The following is a 22,702-nucleotide window of genomic DNA, read 5'->3' on the forward strand; positions in this document are numbered from 1 at the left end:
CGTTCGATGTGGTGTGTGAACAGACGGGACAACGTGTGCTTGATGTGAATGAGTAGAATACATGGATGTGCGGGTAAACGCGGATCAGATGGCGCATCTGTCGATGTGCGGATGCAATGCGGATCAGATCGCTAAGTTGGGGAACGTGGATCAGAGGTCGTTCCCCCGAGCACGAGGTACGGAATTGTGCGGGTACAATGCCGATCAGTGGACGCACGTGGGGGATACGGATCGAATGGTGCTTGTGGGGTATGCGAGCCAGATGGCGCGTGTATGCGTACGTTGCGGATCGATGACGCATGTGCGGATGCGATGCGGATGTGAGGGACCATGTGCGGGTGAATGCGGATGAGACGGCGCACATGCGGGATGCGGATCAAATGGCGCGCGGGGATGCAGATCAGATGGCGTCCTCGAGCACAAGACGCGGAACGACTTGCATGGCCATGAGCTCCTGCAGCATCAGCTTGGTGCCGTACGGAATGGTGAGCTGGACGACGTGCTTGCTGCTCGAGCAGTACGGGCAGAAGCCGTTGTAACCCATCAAACCACACCTCTGGCACGCATGTACCGTGAAGGCGTCGGAACTGATCATCAATCGCTCGAGCAACAGCTGCGTCGCGCCATAGCCGATGAGACAGTCTCGCTCCATCTCGCCGAGACGCAGACCACCGTCGCGCGAACGACCCTCGGTAGGCTGGCGCGTCAGGACCGCACGCGGACCGCGCGCTCGGGCGTGCATCTTGTCCTGCACCATGTGCTTCAGCCTCTGGTAGTAGATCGGACCAAAGTAGACGTAGGCCTCCAGAGGTTGACCCGTAATGCCAGAAGTAAGCGTTTCCTTCGCTGCATAGTTGTACCCGTTCTCGACCAACAACCTCGACATGTCTTCAACCTGAGAACCGCCAAACGCCGTGCCGTACTGGAGCGTACCCGTGACGACGCCCGCTTTGCCCGAAAGCAGCTCGATCATCTTGCCGACCGTCATGCGCGACGGGAATCCGTGCGGGTTCATGATGATGTCCGGGTTGATGCCTCGGTCGCTGAACGGCATGTCCTCCTGCTGGACGATCAAACCGCAGACACCCTTCTGACCGTGTCGCGAGGAGAACTTGTCGCCGAGTTCGGGACGGCGGGTCTGGCGGACAAGCGCTTTGATGAGCGTCTGGTCAGAATCAGTATCTGTGATGAGCACCTGGTCGATGTAGCCCGACACAGGCGGCTTGTACGACAGCGGTGCCGACTTGTAAGCCACGGAGGCGGCGGCGTTGGAGGCACCGATCATGATGGCCGTGGACGAGTTGTCGTTGGCATTGACAGGTGTCTGCTTGTTGACGTAGACGTCGCCTTGATCGACGCGCTCGCCAACACCCGCAATGCCGTCCGCTTCCAGGATGTCGTAGCGCTTCTGCCGTTTGCCAGTGGTCTCATCGACGGGCGCATCCGCCAAACGATCGTGAGTACCGTTCGGGTATTTGCGAATTACCGTCGACGACTTCTTCATGGTCTGACACCGGCCGAAGCCGCGGTCCAACGATGCCTTGTTGAGCAGCAGCGCATCCTCGATATCGTAGCCAGAGAATGACATCACCGCTACCATCGCGTTTTGTCCCGCCGGCAGCTTGTCGTACCCGACGAGCTCGATGGTTCGCGTCTTGACCATGGGTTCTTGCGGGTATACCATGAGGTACAGCAGCGTGTCGATGCGTTCGAGCTGGTTGTAGCCGATCGAACCTTGAGCCTGCTTCGCCATGGCGCACTGTTGACGAAAAAGGCGGGGGGAGCAAAACAAAGCTGAGTGTCAGTATAAGTGCCCAAAACGAAGCGGCTCTGCGCAGAAAACGAGGAAAATGATACGCAAATGATACGCTAGGCGGGGCGATTGGTTGTGTTGAGGGTAGGGAATGAGGCCAGCGACGGCGCCGAGGATGGTGAATGGTTCGATCTCGAGATGAGTTGTATATGATGGTTTGATGTCGCGCTCGTAAATAGCAATGTTAGAGTCATTTTCCTCGTTGACGTCCAAATACTCTAACAGGCCATTTTGGAGAAAATCGTCGAAGCGACGCGCGCCGGACTTGAGCTGTCGGATGTGGTCCTCGGTGACCCGCGGTTGGCCAGTGACTGCATCGACGACGATGAGCGGACGGCAGATGCGACCACCGTCGGAAGCGATGTAGACGGTCTGGTGGTGATTGTTGGTGTAGACCGAGACGAACTCCGAGATTCGACCGGCACGGCGGAGACGTCGGAACTGCATCACGAAGCGCTGTGGGAATCGCGTGACACCGAGCACGTTACCGTTGAGGTAGACGACGAACGAGTCGGGACGGTAAAGCTCTGCGCCGGTGAGGAGGTGGATGTCCTCGACGCCGAGCGTGAATGCGACGCGCGCGATGGGCTCCTCCTCCACGTCCGTGGTGATGTGCGTGGTGAGCGCGAGGTTCTTGACGAGACCGCACGCTTCACCTTCGGGCGTGTCCGATGGACAGAGCATACCCCACTGGGAGGGCTGGAGCGCACGCGGACCGGACACTTTGCGGGTCTTTTCGAACTGCGAGCTGATGCGCGTCATCATGCCGAGTGCGGCGATGTACGAGAGCCGGCTGAGCACGTGGGTGACACCGGCGCGCTCCATCTTGAAACGCTTGAGACTCCAATTGCCGGTGGAGATGGCGCGGACGAAGCCCGAGGTGATGTAGTCGCCATTGAAGTGAAACTGGTTGAAGGCATCGAACTCGACGGTACGGTTGGGCTTCTTGAGGATCTTGTCGATGTTGAGCTTGAGGTCCGAGTTGAACTTCTTGAAGAGGTCCTCGAAGAGCAGGGCGAGGAGCTGACCGGCGAGTTCGAGCCTCTTGTTTCCGACGTAGTCGCGGTCGTCGACCTTTTTCTCGTCCTGCATGGCCATGAGCACCCTGCGCACCATGCAGGCAATGTAGATGGCCTTGGGGCGGAAGTTGAGACGCTCGACGGGCACGTGGGCCATGATGACGGTGGCGAGCACGTCGAGCGCCTCTTCAGCGAGCGGACGTCGCATGGAGAGGGGCTTGCGCGATGCCTTGGCGCGCGCGCCGATAAAGTCGAGCGCCTGCTTGCGCGTGTAGACGCCGAGCCGCGCGGCCTCCTCGAGATTGATGGCAAAGAGCTCCTTGTAGACGTCGTCGTGGCCGGCGACGAGCTGGAGGATCTCGCGGTCTGCCTGGATGCCCATGGCCTTGAAAGCGATGGCGATGGGGATGTCCTCGTGGAGCGAGTTGTGCTTGAGGAAGATCCTGCCGTGCTTGGTGAGGACGTAGGACTTGGACTTGCGCTCGTGAGTGGACGAGGTGACGGAGGCGGAGACGGTGCCCTTCTTGGAGTCTGCTTCGACAATGATTCTGTTCTTGGAGAGCTGCTCTTGAACGAGGATGACCTTTTCAGTTCCCTTTACGACAAAGTATCCTCCTGGATCCAGCGGACACTCGCTCATCTTGGCAAGCTCCTTCTCGGACTTGTTGGTGAGCACGCACTTGTTGCTGCGGAGCATGACTGGGATTCGCCCGATGGCGACATTCTTGCGGCGAATGATCTTGGAGCCGCGCGTGTACTCGATGTTGACAAAGATGTGCGCCGAGTAGGTAATGTCGCGCAGACGGCACTCGTGCGGGGTGATGGGGCGCTGCAACGCATCACCGTCGTATCGGCGGGGCTCACCGACGGTGATGTCGGTGTACTTGAGGTAGAACTTGGGGTCGATGTCCGAGGTGATCTTCTCGTTTGCTTTGATGATGTTCTTGAGGTCGTGGTCGACAAAGTAGTTGTACGAGTCGATGTGCTGTTTGACGAGACCCTTGACCTGGAGGAAGGCGGGGACGAGCTGCCACTTGTCCTCGACGGTCTTGATGGGGTCCATGAGACCCTTGCCCATATAGTTAGCGGCCTTGAGGGCGGCAATGGGGTCGTCCGAGGCGTGAGGAGGGAGATGACCCATGGCCTGGGCCATCTCTGCGAGGCTAGAGGGAAGCGCCATGGCGTCGAATCCTCGTCAAGACACCTGGCACGCCCGCGGGTGTGTGGGAGGCCTGCCCCTGATGTGTCGATTATTGGTCGAGCTGGATTGCGTTCGGTGAGGATTGAGGTGAGACAGGCCGAGTTCTACCGGAGTTGCGCAGTATGGACTGGCTAGCACCCTGGTGCTATGCTGGTGGTAGAGTTAGCAACGGCGTAGACGCTTCCTTGCGCAGATCGGGGTGCGGATTGAGAGGGTTGGCGCTGTGAGTCGATGTGATGGCGAGTGTCCCGAGAGGCGTGGCGAATGAAGAGAGAGGATCTCGCCGTGCCGTGTGAATGTGACAGTGCGGTAGGATGAGGTTGTGATCGTGATCGAGTCGAAGAGGATATGCGCAGGTGGGAGGAGAGTGCGAAGATCAGGCAGCTGGCACCGAACAAATTCTCCACCCACCGCGGCGATTTTTGGTTTTTGTGTTCGCCTCGGCTCGCCTCGCGCCCTCTCGTCTTCGCAGCCGCTTCTTGACGAAAGCTTCTCAGGGCCCGCGATTTTTGCTGCCGCTGCGCCAACCTCTTAGATTGCCGACTTCCGCGGCGGCGAAAATTGGATCGCCCGATTCGCGCAAGCCGATTCGGATCTGCGCCGGTTGCTACGCTGCGCTGTGTTGGGCTGCGGAGCGTTGCGAAATCGCAAGGTGCAGCGGTGGCCGGCAAAAAAGGGTCTCAGCGTCGTCAGTCGAGCAAAGCAGGCCGCGAATGCGTGCGGAGCGGTGACATGCTGGCTCTCGACTCCGGCTGACAATCAAATCACCCTTCGTCGGATGCTTCAACCTCTGCTCATCACCGCCTTTCATTTGCATTCGGATCGGCCGACGTTCGTTCCTGCGCACATCTCTCGCCAATCGTATCCAACGCGCTCGATCAACCAGCCACAACCATCTCAAAAGCTCCGACGGACCGCTTCTCGGCTGATCCGATCGTCACGACTTACGACCCACGCTTGAGACGACAATCCCTTCGCTCGACTCAGCCCTGCGCCTGCTTGCTACCGACACCATATCTATACCAAGCAGCTGAATCGTCACCTTGCAGCTAGTCACAGCTCTCGGCTGATCCTCTATCAACATGGCTATCGGCAATCCAGACAGCTGGATCGAGCAGCTTCGACAATGCAAATACCTCCCAGAGCCCGACATCAAGGCATTGTGCGAGATGGTCAGAGGCATCCTCATGGAGGAGAGCAACATTCAGCCCGTGTCCAGCCCCGTGACAGTATGCGGTGATATCCACGGCCAGTTTTGGGACCTCCTCGAGCTCTTCCGCGTCGGAGGCGAGCCACCGGACACCTCCTATGTCTTTATGGTAAGTGCGCGCTCCCAGCCCACTTTCACAATCATGGCGGCATACTGACCTGCCCTTCATCGATCGTACATGTACAGGGCGACTTTGTGGACCGAGGCTACTTTAGCTTGGAGACGTTCTCGCTGCTCATGGCGCTCAAGGCAAGACATCCGTCGCGCATCACGCTGCTTCGCGGCAACCACGAGAGCCGACAGATCACCCAGGTCTACGGCTTCTACGACGAGTGCCAGCGCAAGTACGGCAACGCCAATGTTTGGAAGAGCTGCTGCCAGGTGTTCGACTACCTCAATCTCGCCGCCATCATCGACGGCCGCGTGCTGTGTGTTCACGGCGGTCTCAGTCCCGACGTGAGGACGTTGGATCAGATCCGCATCATCGCACGTGCACAGGAAGTCCCTCACGAGGGTGCCTTTTGTGGTAAGTCCGCTCTTCTTCCCTTACCGCTCGCTGTTCGGCCACTGACCTTCCTCTTCGGCTCTGGGTGATGACAGATTTGATGTGGAGTGATCCAGACGACATCGAGACCTGGCGGGTGTCGCCGCGTGGAGCTGGCTGGCTGTTCGGTGGCGCAGTGACGAAAGAGTTCAACCACGTCAACGGACTCTCACTCATAGCGCGCGCGCACCAGCTGGTGCAAGAAGGCTACAAGCTCATGCACGACAACAACATCGTCACGGTGTGGTCTGCGCCCAACTACTGCTATCGGTGCGGTAATGTGGCGTCGATCTTTGCGGTGGACGACCTGATTGCGTACGAGAGCAAGAACGGCGCCTCTGCCCTCGTGGGTGCTGCAGCGAGCGGGCAAGACGAAGAGCAGGGCGATACCACCAAGACAGCGGCGGCTGCAGGGGACGCACCACAAGCAGGCAAGCCTTGGGAGGCAACACAGGCCAACTTCAAGATCTTTGACGCCGTGCCAGATCAGACGAGGACCGTCACCATGCACAGCCAGTATTTCCTCTGATCCCTTCATCCCCTAGGCCAAACGCATGCGCACTACCACGCATCGTTTCAGGAACTTCCATCCCCTCATCTTGCCACCTCGATTCTGGCACTCTAAAGCAGTTGTATTTGTAGCTCCTCACATCTTTGCCTCTCCCCGTTCCCTCCTCCAACCCCTCAAAAAACTTATGGCCGGCATTGATCAAACGGCCTGTTTCTTCTCACTGTGCCACTGTCTGATTGGATGTGTTGAGGATGAAGACGATACGAAGATGCTTTGCAATAATAGACGTACAAGTACAAAAGAGCGACAAGGGGGTATCTATGCGATCGGCGACTAAGTGGGGTTGAGGAGTGGACTACGAAAAGTGGATGCCCTTCTCGTGGAATGCGGCGAGCAACTTGAGCAAGTCGTCGATGTCCATCTTTGCGGCACGGTTCTCTGCAGTGTCGGTGTCGATGAGCACCTGCTTGACGAGGTCGGCAAAGTTGTCCTGCGGCATGATCTCCTTGACTGCACAGTAGGTCTTGTAGTTGGCCTCAAGCATGTCGATCACTCCGCGCGCATCAAAGAAGCTCGCGCGCACCGTCTTGTTGCGCCTCGAAAACACGATGCGCGTCAGACCATCAAACTCTTCGAAGGGAATCGCAGGTGGCGGATTCAACGGCGTGATCCTCACCACGCTCGATTCGACTTGCGGAGGAGGTCGGAACGAGTTGCGCGACACCTTCATGATGTGATCCACCTTCGAGTAGAGTTGGACGTTGGCCGAAAGTCGGCACCAAAGGTTGTCGCCGGGGCGAGCGATGAGTCGCAGCGCAAACTCGCGCTGGAACATGAGAATGGCGCAGCGGAAGAGCGGTCGGTGCGAGAGCAGCCTGAAGACGAGCGGCGACGAGATCTGGTACGGCGTATTGGAGATGCATACGTCAAAGTACGGCAGTTCGGTCTTGCAAAAGTCGCCGATCATGATGTCGAGCTTGCGCTGTTCGGGCCTGCAAGAATTGCGCGAATAGACAGACAGAGACGATGTGAGTTAGCACGTCGTTCGTCCGGTGTTATCGTGGGAGTCAGAGAAGCAACGGCAGCATCAAGGCAAGCGGAGGCAGCGGGAAGTGCCAGCCAGGGAGCGCCGGCGGGTACTCTGAGTCGGGGGTTCAGCTATCTTGGAAAGTTGCCGCATTGTCCGGTTGCAACGCCGGGCTCGTACGAAAGATGGTAAATGAATTCGATCATCATATCAAAAGGTCGACGGGATGTTGGCCTGCCGGGGCTCCTCGGGCTGCGCCTGCCAGTCTGCGCTGCTGCTGCTGTCGCTGCTGATGTCGTCGATGCTGCTGTTTGTGATTTGTACTCACTTTCCCTGGACACGCTTGCTCAGCTCGGCGGCCATGCGTGGGTCCATCTCGACGACGGTGGTCTTCTTGGCCTTTTCCAGGATGCGGACCGTAAGGTTACCGGTACCAGGACCGACCTCGAGCACCATGTCTGTTGGTTTGAGGTTGGCCTTGTCGACGATGCCCTGCGCGACGAGCGGGTTCTTGAGAATGTGCTGGCCGAACTTGTCCGTGTTGAAGATGGGGTTCTTGGTGGTGGCGCTCGAGTTCTGGTTCGAGGCGTGCGCGGCGTTGGGGTTGGAGGCAGCGGTACGGGCCGAGCCGGGGCGCAGACCCGCAGCCGGCTCGTGCTGGCGCGATAGCTTGGCAGAGACCGCTCGCGGCATGGTTGCAATCGATGTTGGTGGTGGGTTGGCAAAGGGCTGAAGGAGCCGAGGTAGGTCTTGAGCATGGGTGGAGCCAAAAATTTCCTGCCAGAGCCGCACCCTCGTGAGGGAGAAAAAAAAGGCAAGGGCGTGGCAGCGAGAGGTGGCCAAAAAATCCGAACCCTGGAAAAATTCAACTCAAAATGGCAGGCACTCGGCTCCGACTGAGCGCTCGATGTTTCAGAATGTTAGGGCGGGGGCCAGGCGGACGTGCGTCGGTGCGGTTGGGCCAGCGCGCGACCGGCGGAGAAGGAGAGCCAGCTCGCACTGAGCCACGCAGCGCGCCGTCGGTGTTGAGGTGAATCTGTGGAGCGAGAGCGCATCGTGTTGGGCAAGTCACAGTTCGGCGATTCCGAAGCTTCTCGACACCAGATCCCACGCTCATCACTCATCCTCCTCTACCGTCACCGTCACCCATCGCCACCTCAGCTGTCGCCGCTTTGATCGATAACGAAAGCATCTGCGGCCATCATCCTGTCGCCCTCTCGTCGCATCTGAGCTGTGCCGATTCCGAACAGGCATTCCGCCCGCACATCGTCGCCGACGCTCGCTGGGTGCCATCTGGCCGAGCAGCAGCCTCAGACTCGGCTCAGCCAAGCTCGGCATCTCCGTCACTAGCTCTTGCGGCGATTCGTCACGCCACTCCATCCGATCGCAGCCGACATATAGCCCGTCATGAGCCGCCCGCGCTTCTTCAACGCTCCCCGCAAGGGCGAGAACTTTGAGCTGCGCGCCGACCTCAACTCGGAATACAGGGATCGCAGAAAGGACGCCATCAAGCGCGTCATCGCCAACATGACCGTCGGCAAGGACGTCAGCGGCCTCTTTCCAGACGTGCTCAAAAACATGCAGACCGAAGACCTCGAACAGAAGAAGCTCGTCTACCTCTACCTCATGAACTACGCCAAGACGCAGCCCGAGCTCGTCATCCTCGCCGTCAACACGTTCGTCAAGGACTCCGAAGACCCCAACCCGCTCATCCGTGCGCTCGCCATCCGCACCATGGGCTGCCTCCGTGCCGAAAAGATCATCGACTACCTCTCCGACCCGCTCGAAAAGTCGCTGCGCGACGACAACCCGTACGTGCGCAAGACCGCCGCCATCTGCGTCGCCAAGCTGTACGACCTCAAGCCCGATCTCGCCGTCGACCGCGGCTTTGTCGGCATGCTCAAGGACATGGTCGGCGACAGCAACCCTATGGTCGTCGCCAACGCCGTCACCGCACTCACCGACATTCACCAGACGGCTCTTGAACGCGACCCCACCGGCCAGTCGGCCGTGTTTGTGATCGACCCGGACGTGCTCACCAAGCTGCTCATCGCGCTCAACGAGTGCACCGAGTGGGGCCGCATCGCCATCCTCAACTCGCTCGCCCGCTACCGCGCCCGCGACGAGAAGCAGGCGGAACACATCTGCGAGCGTGTCATGCCCCAGTTCCAACACGCCAACGGAAGCGTCGTGCTCGGCGCCGTCAAAGTCGTCCTCATCCACATGGCCAAGGTGCGCTCCAACGATGAGCTCATCAAGCAGCTCGTCCGTAAGATGGCGCCACCCCTCGTCACGCTCATCTCGTCCGCACCCGAAGTGCAGTGGGTCGCACTGCGCAACATCAACCTCGTGCTGCAGAAGCGTCCCGACATCCTCCAGAACGAACTGCGCGTCTTCTTTTGCAAGTACAACGACCCTTCGTACGTCAAGCTCGAAAAGGTCGAGATCATGATCAAGCTCGCCAACGAGCGCAACGTCGACATGCTCCTCTCGGAGCTCAAGGAGTACGCCTCCGAGGTGGACGTCGACTTTGTGCGTCGAGCCATCCGTGCCATCGGCCAGTGTGCCATCAAGATCGACGCAGCCGCCGAACGATGCGTGCACGTGCTGCTCGACCTCATCGCCACCAAGGTGAGCTACGTCGTGCAGGAGGCGGTGGTGGTCATCAAGGACATCTTCCGCAAGTACCCGCACAACTACGAGGGCATCATCCCCACGCTCTGCGCCAACCTCGAGGAGCTCGACGAGCCCGAGGCCAAGGCATCGCTCATCTGGATCCTGGGCGAGTATGCGGACAAGATCTCGAATGCCGAGGAGCTGCTCGCTCACTTCCTCGACTCGTTCACCGATGAGCCATACCAGGTGCAGTTCCAGACGCTCACCGCCATCGTCAAGGCCTTCCTCAAGAAGCCCGACAGCGGCGTGGCGCAGCAGATCGTGCAGCAGGTGCTCGAGAAGGCGACCAAGGAGTGCGACTCGCCCGACCTGCGCGACCGCGCCTTCATCTACTGGCGGCTGCTCTCGTCGTCCGACTCGGCCGCCGGACGCAACGTCGTGCTGGCCGAGCGTCCGCCCATCTCGATCCCGCTCACGACGGTGCCGCCAGGCGTGCTGGACGAGCTCGTGGCCGAGCTGTCGAGTCTGGCAAGCGCATACCACAAACCCGCAGCGACGTTCATCGGCAAGGTGCGCTTCGGCGCCGACGGCGTGCGCAGTCTGGGCGCCGAGGCGGGCGAGGACGAGATCACGCGCGAAAAGGCGCTCGCCACCGTCGTGCAGGGCCAGAAGTCCGAGAACCTGCTCGACTTTGGCGACGACGATGTGGAGGCGGCGCCCGCTGCGGGGTCGGCGAGCAATGGCGGCGGCGCGCTGGGCGCGCTGGCAGGGCTGGATGGTCTGATGATGGGTGCATCCATCTCGTCGCCCACGGCGCAGGCGGCAGGCGGTGCAAAGCCAGCACCGGCGGCGGGAGGTGGGCTGAATGATCTGCTCGGGCTGTTTGATGCCGCGCCGGGAGCCGACGAGCCAGGCGCACAGAGCGGCATGCAGGCGCTCAATGCGCTCTCCCAACCCATGGCGTCTACGAGCCCAGTGCCCAACACCACCGCAAGCCCCAAGCCCGCACAGCCAGCACAGTCGTCCCAACAGGATGACCTGCTTGGCCTGTTTTGATCCTGCATGCACCTGCTCAATCACACGTCACACAACGCATTGCTGGTGCACACAAGGAGAACATGAGATGACGTGAGAGACTTTTGAAGCGAGGCTGCGAATTTGCTTTTGTGGCAGAATATAGTACATTTCGGGACGACGAAGGGAGAGGGCTTTAGACAGAGAGCTCGGCCTTACCAGCGCCCTGGATGGCAGCTTGGTAGGGCTCGATGGCGGGGCGCACCCACTTTGCAAGGAAGCTGTCGACCTGCTGTTCGGCGCGGCCAGTGAAGCTCTTGGGGTCGAGCAGCTGGTCCATCTGCGGGATGATGGGCGCAAAGTAGGCGTCGGCCTTGATCCTTGCGATCAGGTCGTTCTCGCGACCGTGCTCCTTGACCTCGGCAGCGGCCTGGTGCGAGAGCACACGGATGCGCTCGTGGCACTCCTGTCGGTCACCACCGGCACGCACCATGGCCATGATGACGTTCTCGGTCGCCATAAAGGGCAGCTCGCTCTGGATACGACGAGCAATGATGGCCGGGTAGACCACCAGACCCTCGGAAACGTTCTGAAGGATGGTGAGGATCACATCGGCAGTGAGGAACGCCTCGGGGATCGAAAGACGACGGTTGGCAGAGTCATCGAGCGTACGCTCCATCCACTGGGCACCGGCCGTCTCGCGCGCCGAGTTGACCGCGTTGCCCAGCCAGCGCGCCAGACCGCACACGCGCTCGGAACGCATGGGGTTGCGCTTGTACGCCATGGCCGAGGAACCGATCTGGTCCTTCTCGAATGGCTCCTCCACCTCCTTGAGGTGGCAGAGCAGTCGGATGTCCGTGGCCATCTTGAGCGCCGACGCCGAGAAGCTCGAGAGGCTGTTGAGCACGTCGATGTCGACCTTGCGCGAGTACGTCTGGCCGGTGACGGGCATGGCGTGCGGGAAGCCAAACAGCTCGGTGACACGCTCGTCGAGCGCCTCGACCTTGGCGTGGTCGCCGTCAAAGAGCGCGAGGAACGAAGCCTGGGTGCCCGTGGTGCCCTTGACGCCGCGGAAGCCGAGGTCGTCGCGTGCGCGCTGGATGTTGCGCAGATCCCACAGCAGCTCCTGGATCCAGAGCGTGGCGCGCTTGCCCACGGTGGTGAGCTGGGCGGGCTGCATGTGGGTGAAGCCGAGCGTGGGCAGCGCCTTGTGCTTCTCGGCAAACGCAGCGAGACGCTCAATGACGAGGGCGAGCTTGGGCAGAAGCAGGTCGAGGCCCTTGCGCAGGAAGATGAGGTCGGCGTTGTCAGTGACGTAGCACGAGGTGGCGCCAAGGTGGATCACTCCGGCGGCCTCGGGAGCGACGAGGCCAAAGACGTGGACGTGGGCCATGACGTCGTGGCGGCGACGCTTCTCCTCCTCGGCGGCGAGGGCCATCTGGCGCTCGTCGAGCGTGAGGTTGGCCTTCATCTGTTCGATGGCCTCCTGGGAGATGTCCAGACCAAGCTCACGCTCGGCAATGGCGAGGTTGAGCCAGAGTTCACGCCAGGTGGAGAAGCGAGTGGCGTTGGAGAAGAGACCCGACATCTCCTTGGACGCATAGCGCGCCGAGAGCGGCGACTGCCACGATTCGAAAGAAGCCATTTTGATGTTGGAAAGGTGACCGGGGAGTGAGGAAGGATGGATGGGGATGGTGGTGACAAGGAATAAGGCTAGACGTTGGGTCGGACACGAGAAGCGCTCGGATGTGCTGTCAAGGGACTTATCCGCAGCGGAAGCGTCTTGGAACGAATCACAATCGCAATCGATAGGGTGCTTCTTCTCTCTCCGCACGAACCTGCTGCCTGCAGAGCGCAAAGAGAACGCTTTGCGATGAGTCGAAGTGTGCTGAACGTGTCTGTGCGGAGGCCGTGCCAAAGCCAAATTTTTGAGGTGGACGCTTTCTTTTTTTTTTCTTCGCCCTGTCGGCGTAGCTCGGGTCTTTCCGAAGATTGTCGAGGTCTGAATCGGGCTGAGCACGACGACATCGGGATGCATGGACCCTGACGAGAGGCAACCTTCTCGCAACACCCGCCCTCCGTCCCTTTGATCCATCACGGCATCCACCCAACATCATGGCTATAGCAATGCCAGACACAGATGCTGCCTGTCCGCTCAATACGGTGGCTGTGGTCCCGTACGACCTCCCGCCGTCCGCTTCCTCTGCCTCGCGCTCGCGTGCAGCGTTGGACGCCTCAGCGCGGTCCGCAGGCTCGCTGGTCTCGGCTGCGTCGAATCTGATTGGCGCCATTGCGCAGGGCACCGCATCTGCCCAGGACGGGCAGTCTGAAACTCTTGTCGACGACTCCGAAAGCGACGATGGCTCGAGCTCGTTCACGTACACCGCGCCGGCAGGCTCTTCCAGCGGCACCCAGGACGGCGGCTGGTACGCCTCGACGCCGTACCACATCTCCAACCGATACTACGAAGTAGACATCACGCTCAAGGCCACGCGATCTGCGTTATCTTCCGCCGCTGCGGAGGGTAATGTGCTGTCACAGCCCTTCCCTGCGTACCTCGTAGTTGTCGACCGCAGCCGCAGCCTGGATCATCATCGACAGCTCGCCGCCAGTCTCGAGTCCAAGGTCGCTTCGGGCTTTGACGCGGACATCAGCATAGTTGTGGGCGTGTCTCTGCTCTCGTCATCGCATCCGCAACTGGTGCGAAATTTCGATGACGAGCCACGTTCCGCGCCAACGGAGGCTCGGAACGATGTTGTCAAAACGAGCGATCTTGTGGCGGTGTACGCCGATGCAGGATGGGAGTTCATCGCGATTGATGAGGCGGACGCAGACGGCTCGGATGTAGTGTCGAGTCAGGGCCATGGATCCGATGGTGAAGACAGCGAAGAGGGCGGCGATGGCATCGGGAGGATCCGCGAGGCACTCATGAACCACATGTGGAATGGACTAGTGCGCAAGCAAGATGCGACGAGTGGATTGCGCGGATCGTTGCCAAGGGAGAATCACTCGTCTATCACCAGCAACACCTTGTCAAGCATCGGATTCTCCGACGATACGACCGCATGGCGCCAAGACCGACATGACCCGATCGAGCATGGGCCGCGTCTTGCTGGTGCAGGGGAGGAAGCGAGGCGCGAGGCGATTTCAGAAGGGGCACGACTTCCGTCACTGGGCGTGGGAACGCATGCAGAGACGAGCGAGCTGGACGAGCAACTGGCCAACCTGTTTCTCTCATCATCCCGTCCTTCTGACCTGGCTGAACTCGAAGCGTTTCTGGCGTCGGAAGATCCGTCGTGGCCCACTGCGTCATCATCCTCTGCACCTGCTCCGGCTGCTCCGGCTGCTCCTGCATTCGACGATGATTTCGACGACTTTCTTCCGTTCCAATCAGCCGGCTCTTCCGAAGCATGGCCTACGCCCGAGGGTGCGGATCTTCCGTCGGACCGCGAGGTTGCCGACATGCAGAACGTGCTCTTTGGCTCGCAAACGGGATCAAAGGAGGACGAGGGCGATCTGGTATCGCAGCTCAACCAGCTCCAGTACCACGCGCAGCGCGTGCGCGGCATCGACGACCCGGACCAGCGCAGGAAACAAGCTGCACTCATCGCGCTTGCTTTCAGCATGCAGTGGTCTGAATCTGAACCCCAACAATCACGACCCGACGGATCCGACGAACTGGCATTCTAGATCACACAAAGCGAGGGTCAATGTCATTCGATTTCTGATTCGCGGGCGTCGAGGGACAGCAGCATCTACTGGGCCTTCTGGAGACGCTCCTCGGCAGCCTTGAAGTTGATCACTTCCCAGATGGCCTTGAAGTAGTCGGCCTTGACGTTCTGGTACTGCAGGTAGAATGCGTGCTCCCATGCGTCCACGCCGATCAGAGGCACGTGGGCTGCGAACCATGGTGGAAGATAAGTTTTTCCTGTCAGCAAGGCGAGTCTCCGTGAATAGAAGGTGATGGTTGGGGTGGCGACTTACACAGCAGAGGGTCCTGGTTAGCGGTCGTGACGATGTCGAGCTTCTTGGTCTGGGGGTTGTAACCGAGCCAGCCCCAGCCGGATCCCTGAATCGCGGCGATCTGGGCGTTGAACTTCTGCTTGAGTCCATCGAGGCTGCCGAAGTCGCGGTCGATAGCGTCCTTGAGCGCGCCGTTGGACAGCTCACCACCACCGTTCTTCTTGGGTGCGAGGTTCTCCCAGAAGAGCGTGTGGTTGATATGTCCGCCGCCGTTGAAGTTGATGGCCTTCTGCAGCGCGATGGCGCTCTTGACGTCCTTGTTGTGCAGCGCCTCGGCAAGCTGGTCCTCGGCAGTGTTGAGGCCGTTGACATACGTCTGGTGGTGCTTGGTGTGGTGCAGCTCCATGATCTGGCCCGAGATCGAAGGCTCCAGCGCTCCGTAGTCGTACGCAAGGTCGGGGAGCGTGTGCTTGGCGCGTACGGACGCAGCCAGACCGCGCGTCGAGGCCGGCAGAGCGCGAGTGTATCGAGTAAGAGCAGTTCGCAGCATTGTGGATTCAGTAGTGCAGTGATGGAAGCTTTCAGGTTGGTTACGGCTGAGAAGGTGGATCGAGCTCAGCTATTTAACGTCGGCTTCCCCGAGCTGGCCGGGAGCTTCGGCCCTAAGACGAGCACGGACGCTCTTTTTCGTCAGCTCAACCTCCACCGCCAGGCGCAAATTGACGCAATCCCAGATTCCTCATTCAGCCTGGCCGCGGCGTTTCCGCGCCCTGCCCGAGGATTTTGGCGCTCGCTGACTGGATCGGGATGCGCTAGAGCAGCCTTTCACGCCGAGGCTGCGCATCGATCACACGCCAAAGTCGATCTGAAAAAGGGAGCACCAAATGATCCCGATGGGAAAGTGAATCGGGAAGAGCTTAGCAATTCGCGTCGCGTAAAGGACCAACAGCTGCGCACCGAAGGTGTCACTTTTGAGCTCGAGGCGTAGCCAACGCTTTAGCGCTCCACTGCGCCTCGCTACGAGATCAACACCACCACAACAGCAGCAGCTTCCGGCTCCTTCCTTTCCACCTGAAGGCCACCAGACCTCCAATACGGCCATGTCGTTCATCCGCCAACCGTATCTACTATAGACTGCTTCGCCTCAAGCCCAACTTTCGGGCAGCATACAAGGGAAATGCACCCATGCTCCATATACCCAACATGCAGCTCGACGGCCGACAAGGCGTTGCTCGGCCCAAAGAGGTGGTCCCGACCTCGGACGACGATGACATTTTCTTCATCTCGCAATCATCCACAAGCATGGCTTCTAACATAGCTAGCTCGTCCCGTGTCACGCTCGATACCCACCTTGCACCGCCGCCACAAATCGACTTGGTTAACGATGGTGATGAAGATGACGATGGCGACGAAACAGTACTCCCAGTGCGTCCAAAGGCTCGCACATACATGGACACATTACCGCGGTCTTTGCTAGAGAATGCGCTCGACAGAAGCATTCTTCCGACCACAGACGCTGTAGAGGCGGTAGCACCTCTGTCACAAACATCGGCCTTATCCTCCCCACCGGCAACTCCACCATTAAGACCCGAGAGCCCAATAGACGCGACAGATGTGCGGCCGCGAGGATCACCCAGCCCAGTGCGAATACTAGACAACGGAGGCATCGAAGAATCGTTGCCACCAAGTCAAAGAAGCGACGCCACCGTACCTCTCCCCTCATCTAGTCAGCACATCGATTCAAGCCAGCATTTCCCGCTTGATCCGCCATTATCACCTTCAACTGCAAGCCAACAGCCCACACGACCTCCGATGGACGAATCGCCTCCATTGACTCCGCTACGCATCCCGCAGGTCCAGACTCGGACTGATGATGGCCTCGACGGCGAGGCCCACCGTAAACCATCGCCAATGCCGGCCCGCCAGGTTGCGAGCGAGCCAGACTTGCTGCCAGTGGCAACCCCTCCACTCTCGCCACTTCGCATACCCAGCCGACCTGCTGCGCACCGGTCACCTCCAATGCAGGCGCAGACTAGCCCTGAGATGCCGAGGCAATCACCGCAGCGGAATACGACCATCGATGATGAACGGCTCGCCCGCGCCGCCGCCGCACAGCCACCCACGCCGCCTCGGCGCCAGCTTCGGGCACGAAAAGCGGCGCAGCTCAACCCGTACACGCTCGAAGCCGTGCGCTACCAGCGTGCGCTCATCCGCAACGACTGGGAGGACGCTGTCGTCAGCCAGCGAGAGTGGCATCGCCAGGAGCGCAGGCGGCTCGCAGAAGAGGCGGCTCGCGCACAACGCGACGACCCGGCTGCACAAGGCTCTGGCGAGTCTCAGAGTCAGTGGCTTGTACCTGGATCCGATCCCAGCTCCCAGGCCGAATACGAAGCAGACCTGACCTCATCGTCTCAATCTGTCCCTACAGCGCCTCAGGTGATCGTGGAGATTCCTGTACTTGGTCGCTCAGATTTCGAACAGCGGCAAGCAGGTGGATCGCGTTCCAGAGGGGTAACTCCGTCGTCATCGCAGGCTGAATCTTTACCAGATCTTGCAGAGATTCTAGCCAAGGCTGCCAGGACTACGACGAGACCTAGCGCAAGTGCGGACAGGGCGGGCGAGCCGGGAGTACAAACTACGTACAAGGGTGCGCGCAGTGCTGTGCTTCCAGCTGACAGGCCAGAGACACAGGCATCGGATAATTCTGTACAAGAGCAAGAGAGTGGCGGGGCGCCGATTCTCGTGCCCAGCCGACGAAAGCATCCCTTGCGTGCTCTGTCACCTTCCGACACTGAAGACAATGTCGCAGATCAAGCAACAAGCCCACGCGTCCAGGCGACGGTGACGATCGAGTCTTCGGAGGACGAACGGCCTGCGCCCAAGCCGACGACCCAACGCTCCCGGCGAAGGAGTCGCTGGTCTGGCAACGGGTCAAGCAGCGACAGCACCGACTACGAAAGGCGCTTCCGCCAGCTCAAGAGGATGATGCCTGCAGGAATGGCGCGCAAGCACATTCGTGACTTGCGTGCGATGAGGCACGGCAAGGCGTACCATTCGGACGGCCATGTCTCCTCCTCTTCGACGGACAATGTGCCGGGTCACACTGCCAATCAGAACAAGCCGCCAGTCATGCCAGAAGAAAGCGATGACAAACTGCAGCCCGGCCAGACGCGCAAACGATTGCGGCGGCACGACAGTGCCGACAACGCTCTGCTCATCGACCCAGACTCGGAATCGGACTCGTCCTCCGCGTCGACTGCACCCAGTCGGCTTCGCAGTCTCTCGCCCGAGCCAATTGCTCCCCGTCTCCGCAGCCCGAGCCCGGATAGTGACGAGGCTGAAGAGATGGAAGAGGCGCCCGTTGGCTGGTGGTCCGTCCATCGGCTCGAGTCGAGAACACCATTCCGCGAACGCGATGCCATCGATCGTATGCTCAGCCGCACTGCTGGGCGCAAACCCAGCACGAAGAAGGCCCGATCGCAAGCAGTACATTCGGTCCACCGACAAGCGCGACTGGACGGCTTTCTTTCACACGAACGCTCTGAGCGGCAATCGGGATCGAAGAGGTCGCAACTGCGCGAGATCGATCAGAACCGAGCGAAAAGTGGCGACACCAGGGATAAAGACGAACAGCGAGCGAGAAAGAAGAGGCGAAAGACAAAGAAGCTCGACCCACGGGTCGGACGCACCTCGAGCGCAAGACAGCCCGGTGGAGCGCCTATCGAGCTGCGCAATCCTCCCGTGGTGCGGCCCCGCGTGAAACCCCGCCTGGACTTGGAGCGTCATGACCTGCTGTTTGCGCGCGACCCGGTCAAGACCCTCGAATCTGCGAGACGGGGGGGAAACGACAAAGCGCTCGATGGCTTCAGCTCGGATGACGACGAACCCTGGCAGGTGCTGAGTAGTCTCGCACAGGACGGTGCAGCGGCACTGCCTGATGCAAGGCTCGCAAAGCCGCGAAACCGACCGATGGCGCTTCCCACGATCCGCGAGGGCGAGGGAACTCCTTTGCGCAATTCTTTGTCGTCGCCATCCGTCAGCGTTGCGTCAGTCGGCGTGACGAGGATCAACGCAGATGCAGTGCGCAGTCCAAGCACGCCAACACGTGCACTCCCGCCCGGGACCGCACACATTCCACACCAGAACCTCAGCATCGGGCCCATGCCGCCGATCGAGGCCAAGCACATCGACACATGGGACGACTTCGAGGGCATCAGTCTCGATTTCGGTATTGCCGCCTTGGCCTCCGGACAGAAACTCAGCCATGGCGCATCGGATCTCTTTGCTCGCATCCAAAACCTGGTCGCGCTGCCGGAAAGGCTGCTGCGCCGCGAGCCGACACCGCGCACGTGGCGTGGCGAGGTGCTGCGTCTGGACGACACAACGCTGAGCATGGACATGGACGCCGACGCCCTGTCTTCCAACCTTCCCTTCTACGTCGACAGCCTGCGCCTCCAGATCAGCCGCATGTTCGACGACGCAGAGGACAAGGCGGATGCGGCGAGATTGTCTGCAAAGCTCGTTAGCGACACGGGCGCGTTCCTGGGTTGCTGGCTTGTAAGGTGTGCACAGGCGGCGTTCGAGGCGCGAAGAGATGCCGCTGCGCTCTTCGCGTGCTACAGGACGATGCTGGAGCGCATCGAGCAGTTGCAGACGTCGATACTGGCGATTCAGCAGCGGACGGACGCCGCCAAGAAGCATCGCAATGCAGTATGCCTGCAGCTCGCCTGGATGCGTTTCGAGCTCTGCTGGCGAGCTGTGGCCGTGTGCGATGCCGAGGCCGCGTTTGCTCTGGAGCCCGAGGCGCCAACCGTGGAGAGTCTGCTCGCCTTTGCGCGTGCACTGATGGCTGTCCTGCTGCATCACGGGCTCCATCGCTCGGTGCGCGCCTTGCGCAATGCCGTCTCCGCCTCTGACGATGGCGCTGAAGGTGGATTGGGTACACAGGACGCGGCTCCGCTGGACGACGCGGCCTCGATGTGGGTCGGGGTGATCCACCTGCTCGACTCGTTTGAGAAGAGCCGTGGCATTGCCGACGGACGGCTGTTCTGGACACAGTTCGAACAGGCGCATGCGCGGTGGGACAGCACCATGCAGCGCGCGCCCCTGCTGCGTGCGGAAAGCCTGTGGTACTGCACGTTCGCAATGCCCTTGTTCTCGCAGATCTCGCCCTCGGGCAGCGTGCAGCTGCCGCTGCTGCGCGAGTGTTGGTCTGCAGTCGCACGGGCGCTGGGTATGCTCCGCTTCCGCACCGACGAGGCGTCCGAGATCAGCATGGGCTGGCACGTGCTTGCGCGCCGCGACGCCTACGTCCGCATTGTCCTACAGCGCTGCTGTCTCTTGGTGTCCGAGTGGCGCTGGGGCATGGATGGCGCCGACCTCACGCTCGCGCGGCTGTTCGACATCTTCAACTCGCACAAGCTGGCAGACTTGCCCACAGAGACGGAACACGACTTTCCGGCTTTCCTTCGCGATTTCGACGTGCGCAAGCTCGAGGTGGCGGTGGACAGGGAGGCAAGAGAGGACCCGAGCTTTCATCTGTTCGTTCGGCTGCTCGCGCGGGCCGGGCACGCGCTGCGGCTGTCCGTTTCCGAGGCCAAGGAAGGAGACCGCAAGATCGCCAGGCTGTTTTCCAGGATGACACCCGTGCGCGTAATGCCGTTCACGAGGACGGACGTGCCGACAAGCGCACAGAGGTCGGTACTTTTCAACCACTACGCGGTGGTGATGCTGCTGCTCCATCTGGTACCTGCCTCATCGCCGCAGAGGCTTAGACAGATTCAGAGCTTCCTGCCTGCGTTTGGCGAGGCCGACTTTACCAGCCAGGTCACGAACGTGCGTGCGATGATGTACGTCGCTGTCGAGTTCAGACACCACCGACTCGACCTCGCGCCCGTGGTCAAGTGGTTTGGCGACACGATCACCAGTCTCCGGAAAGAGTACGGCGAGATCGACCGAATTGTACGCCAGCACGACACTCCGCACGGAGGGCAGAGGGTGGCGGCGGTATTCGAGAACGCGCCCAAGAGACAGGCGGTGCTAAGGCGCAAGGAGGAGGTCGCCCGGCTGCTCGTGGTGGCGCTGCGTTCGATCCAGCACGTCATCAGGCACGCGGATCTGGAAGGAGCCGCGGCCAAGTTGCCGGACCAGCAGCTTCTGCACCCGGCATGGACGCACGAGCTGCTCGCGGCGCAGATTGCGCTCGAGCCACGCATTGGTCAGGAGGGCTTGAAGTGCATCCAGACCTTCCTGCTTGCACGCATTCGCGCGTTCTCGACCTCTGCCACACACCACAGCGTTGCAAACAATCCGACTTCAAACGGCGGCGGGGGAGGGGAGGACAGTCAGGACAGCTTTGCGGAGCTGTTCGACGCCGCCGACGACGATTTTGACTTTGAAGACCCACTGCTTGCTCGCTTGCTGGATGGCACTACCGACACGGAGCAAGTCGTGTCCACCGCTGTGGCGGAAGCCGAAGAGCGGAAACAATGGGACCGCGAATTCGGTGATCTGGTCAAAGTCAACATCTCGCCGGCACTGTTCCAGCTGCTGTCGAATGTGTATCACCCAGATGCGCGCGTGGTCATGGGGCTCGGCGTGACAGAGCGGCTTGGGACGGACACGGCACGTGCCGGAGCGAGCACGCGCATGGCGCAGCTGATCCAGGCAGCCGAGGCGCGCCAGTTCCTCGAGCTTGTGGTCGACTGCTGGGCGGGCTGTGCGCAGGTGCTTGTCGCCAACGGTCTGCGCGCGTGGAGCTCGTACCTGGGCTTTGGCAACGAATCGTGGAAACGCATCGACCATGCGGTTGGGCGCCGCGATGTCGCGCTCCGCTTCATGCAAAACCTGCTCACGCTCGACCCGGGCGCACTCGACAGGAAGGAGTACGAGGTGGAGTGTGTGGCTGTTTGGATCCAGACGGCTGTGGCGCGCGTGCTGTCGGTACAGAATGTCTTTACTGTCGAACTCGTCAAGACCGCCTCGTCACGATACCTCGCTCTTCTGCCTTCGCTCACGGCTCGATGGAGCGAGGTCATGCCGGACGGGGACATCGACTTGGATACTTTCGCGGACATCAGGCCACGGATGCTGGATGCTACGTTGACGTGGATCGCTACGGAGCTGCGAGATGCTCAGGGCACGGCACACACTGTGCTTTCCGCGCTGCTCTCGGCATTGCGCGCGTACGTCGAGGACGCACCGAACAGCAGCGCGGGAGCCGAATACGTCGCCTTCGCCAACGATACGCTGAGTGCACTGCAGCAGCGCATGCAAGGTGCGCAGCTGAGCGCCGCGCTGCTGAGCGACGTGGCCCAGGCGAAACAGGTCATCGACTCGCGCCTGCACCCGCGGCAGTAGCCGTCTCATCGCGCGCGAGAGTTCCGCAGTCTTGCCCTCGTCATCTCCACTCCACGCTCACCGCCAAGCCACACGGTTCGTCGACTCCAACCTTAGTCCTCTGTCACACCGTTGGGAATCACAAACCTGGCGCGCTTGAAAGTTCATTCGTTTGACATGCTTGAATTGTGGATCGTTCGCACAGCCGCCCTCTGCTCCGAGCGTCCTCCTTCGAAAGGCGGATCGCGAGGCTCGGCGGTTCGTCGACTGCAAACCTAACCTTCCGTCACACCGATTGAATCACACATCTTGCTCGCTGAAGAGTTCGCTTGGCATGCTTTGAATTGCAGGTTGTTCGCACAGCCGTCCTCCTCTGCAACGTGGACCTCCGGGCCACACGCTTTGTCGACTTTCACTCTCTGTCACGACAGCAGGAAGCATAAAGT

At 60.5% G+C, this 22,702-nt stretch overlaps 8 protein-coding genes across 8 annotated transcripts; 4 read left to right on the forward strand and 4 right to left on the reverse strand.

Annotated features, from left to right (window-relative positions):
• Positions 1-400: 400 nt before the first annotated feature.
• PAN0_007d3304 (beta and beta-prime subunits of DNA dependent RNA-polymerase) lies at positions 401-4,012 on the reverse strand (the record flags this gene model as incomplete). Its single annotated transcript, XM_014801388.1, has 2 exons — positions 401-1,759; positions 1,844-4,012. 2 exons carry the CDS (start codon positions 4,010-4,012, stop codon positions 401-403), a joined length of 3,528 nt encoding a protein of 1,175 aa, XP_014656874.1.
• A 1,103-nt stretch (positions 4,013-5,115) lies between these two features.
• On the forward strand, positions 5,116-6,316 carry PAN0_007c3305 (serine threonine specific protein phosphatase; the record flags this gene model as incomplete). The annotated part of the gene is made up of 3 exons (XM_014801389.1): positions 5,116-5,352; positions 5,430-5,769; positions 5,844-6,316. 3 exons carry the CDS (start codon positions 5,116-5,118, stop codon positions 6,314-6,316), a joined length of 1,050 nt encoding a protein of 349 aa, XP_014656875.1.
• A 337-nt stretch (positions 6,317-6,653) lies between these two features.
• On the reverse strand, positions 6,654-8,018 carry PAN0_007d3306 (RRNA adenine dimethylase; the record flags this gene model as incomplete). Its single annotated transcript, XM_014801390.1, has 2 exons — positions 6,654-7,290; positions 7,654-8,018. The coding sequence occupies 2 exons, from the start codon at positions 8,016-8,018 to the stop codon at positions 6,654-6,656; spliced, it is 1,002 nt and encodes a 333-aa protein (XP_014656876.1).
• Positions 8,019-8,732: 714 nt separating this feature from the next.
• PAN0_007c3307 (adaptor protein complex beta subunit) lies at positions 8,733-10,997 on the forward strand (the record flags this gene model as incomplete). Its single annotated transcript, XM_014801391.1, has 1 exon — positions 8,733-10,997. The coding sequence occupies one exon, from the start codon at positions 8,733-8,735 to the stop codon at positions 10,995-10,997; it is 2,265 nt and encodes a 754-aa protein (XP_014656877.1).
• A 154-nt stretch (positions 10,998-11,151) lies between these two features.
• On the reverse strand, positions 11,152-12,600 carry PAN0_007d3308 (adenylosuccinate lyase; the record flags this gene model as incomplete). Its single annotated transcript, XM_014801392.1, has 1 exon — positions 11,152-12,600. The coding sequence occupies one exon, from the start codon at positions 12,598-12,600 to the stop codon at positions 11,152-11,154; it is 1,449 nt and encodes a 482-aa protein (XP_014656878.1).
• A 470-nt stretch (positions 12,601-13,070) lies between these two features.
• Positions 13,071-14,645, forward strand: PAN0_007c3309 (uncharacterized protein; the record flags this gene model as incomplete). Its single annotated transcript, XM_014801393.1, has 1 exon — positions 13,071-14,645. The coding sequence occupies one exon, from the start codon at positions 13,071-13,073 to the stop codon at positions 14,643-14,645; it is 1,575 nt and encodes a 524-aa protein (XP_014656879.1).
• Positions 14,646-14,710: 65 nt separating this feature from the next.
• PAN0_007d3310 (manganese superoxide dismutase) lies at positions 14,711-15,468 on the reverse strand (the record flags this gene model as incomplete). Its single annotated transcript, XM_014801394.1, has 2 exons — positions 14,711-14,853; positions 14,940-15,468. The coding sequence occupies 2 exons, from the start codon at positions 15,466-15,468 to the stop codon at positions 14,711-14,713; spliced, it is 672 nt and encodes a 223-aa protein (XP_014656880.1).
• A 635-nt stretch (positions 15,469-16,103) lies between these two features.
• On the forward strand, positions 16,104-22,277 carry PAN0_007c3311 (uncharacterized protein; the record flags this gene model as incomplete). The annotated part of the gene is made up of 1 exon (XM_014801395.1): positions 16,104-22,277. One exon carries the CDS (start codon positions 16,104-16,106, stop codon positions 22,275-22,277), a length of 6,174 nt encoding a protein of 2,057 aa, XP_014656881.1.
• Between the last annotated feature and the right edge of the window lie 425 nt (positions 22,278-22,702).

This window comes from Moesziomyces antarcticus (genome assembly GCF_000747765.1).
Source record: "Moesziomyces antarcticus DNA, scaffold: scaffold_v10007, strain JCM 10317, whole genome shotgun sequence".
NCBI classification, from domain to species: domain Eukaryota; kingdom Fungi; phylum Basidiomycota; class Ustilaginomycetes; order Ustilaginales; family Ustilaginaceae; genus Moesziomyces; species Moesziomyces antarcticus.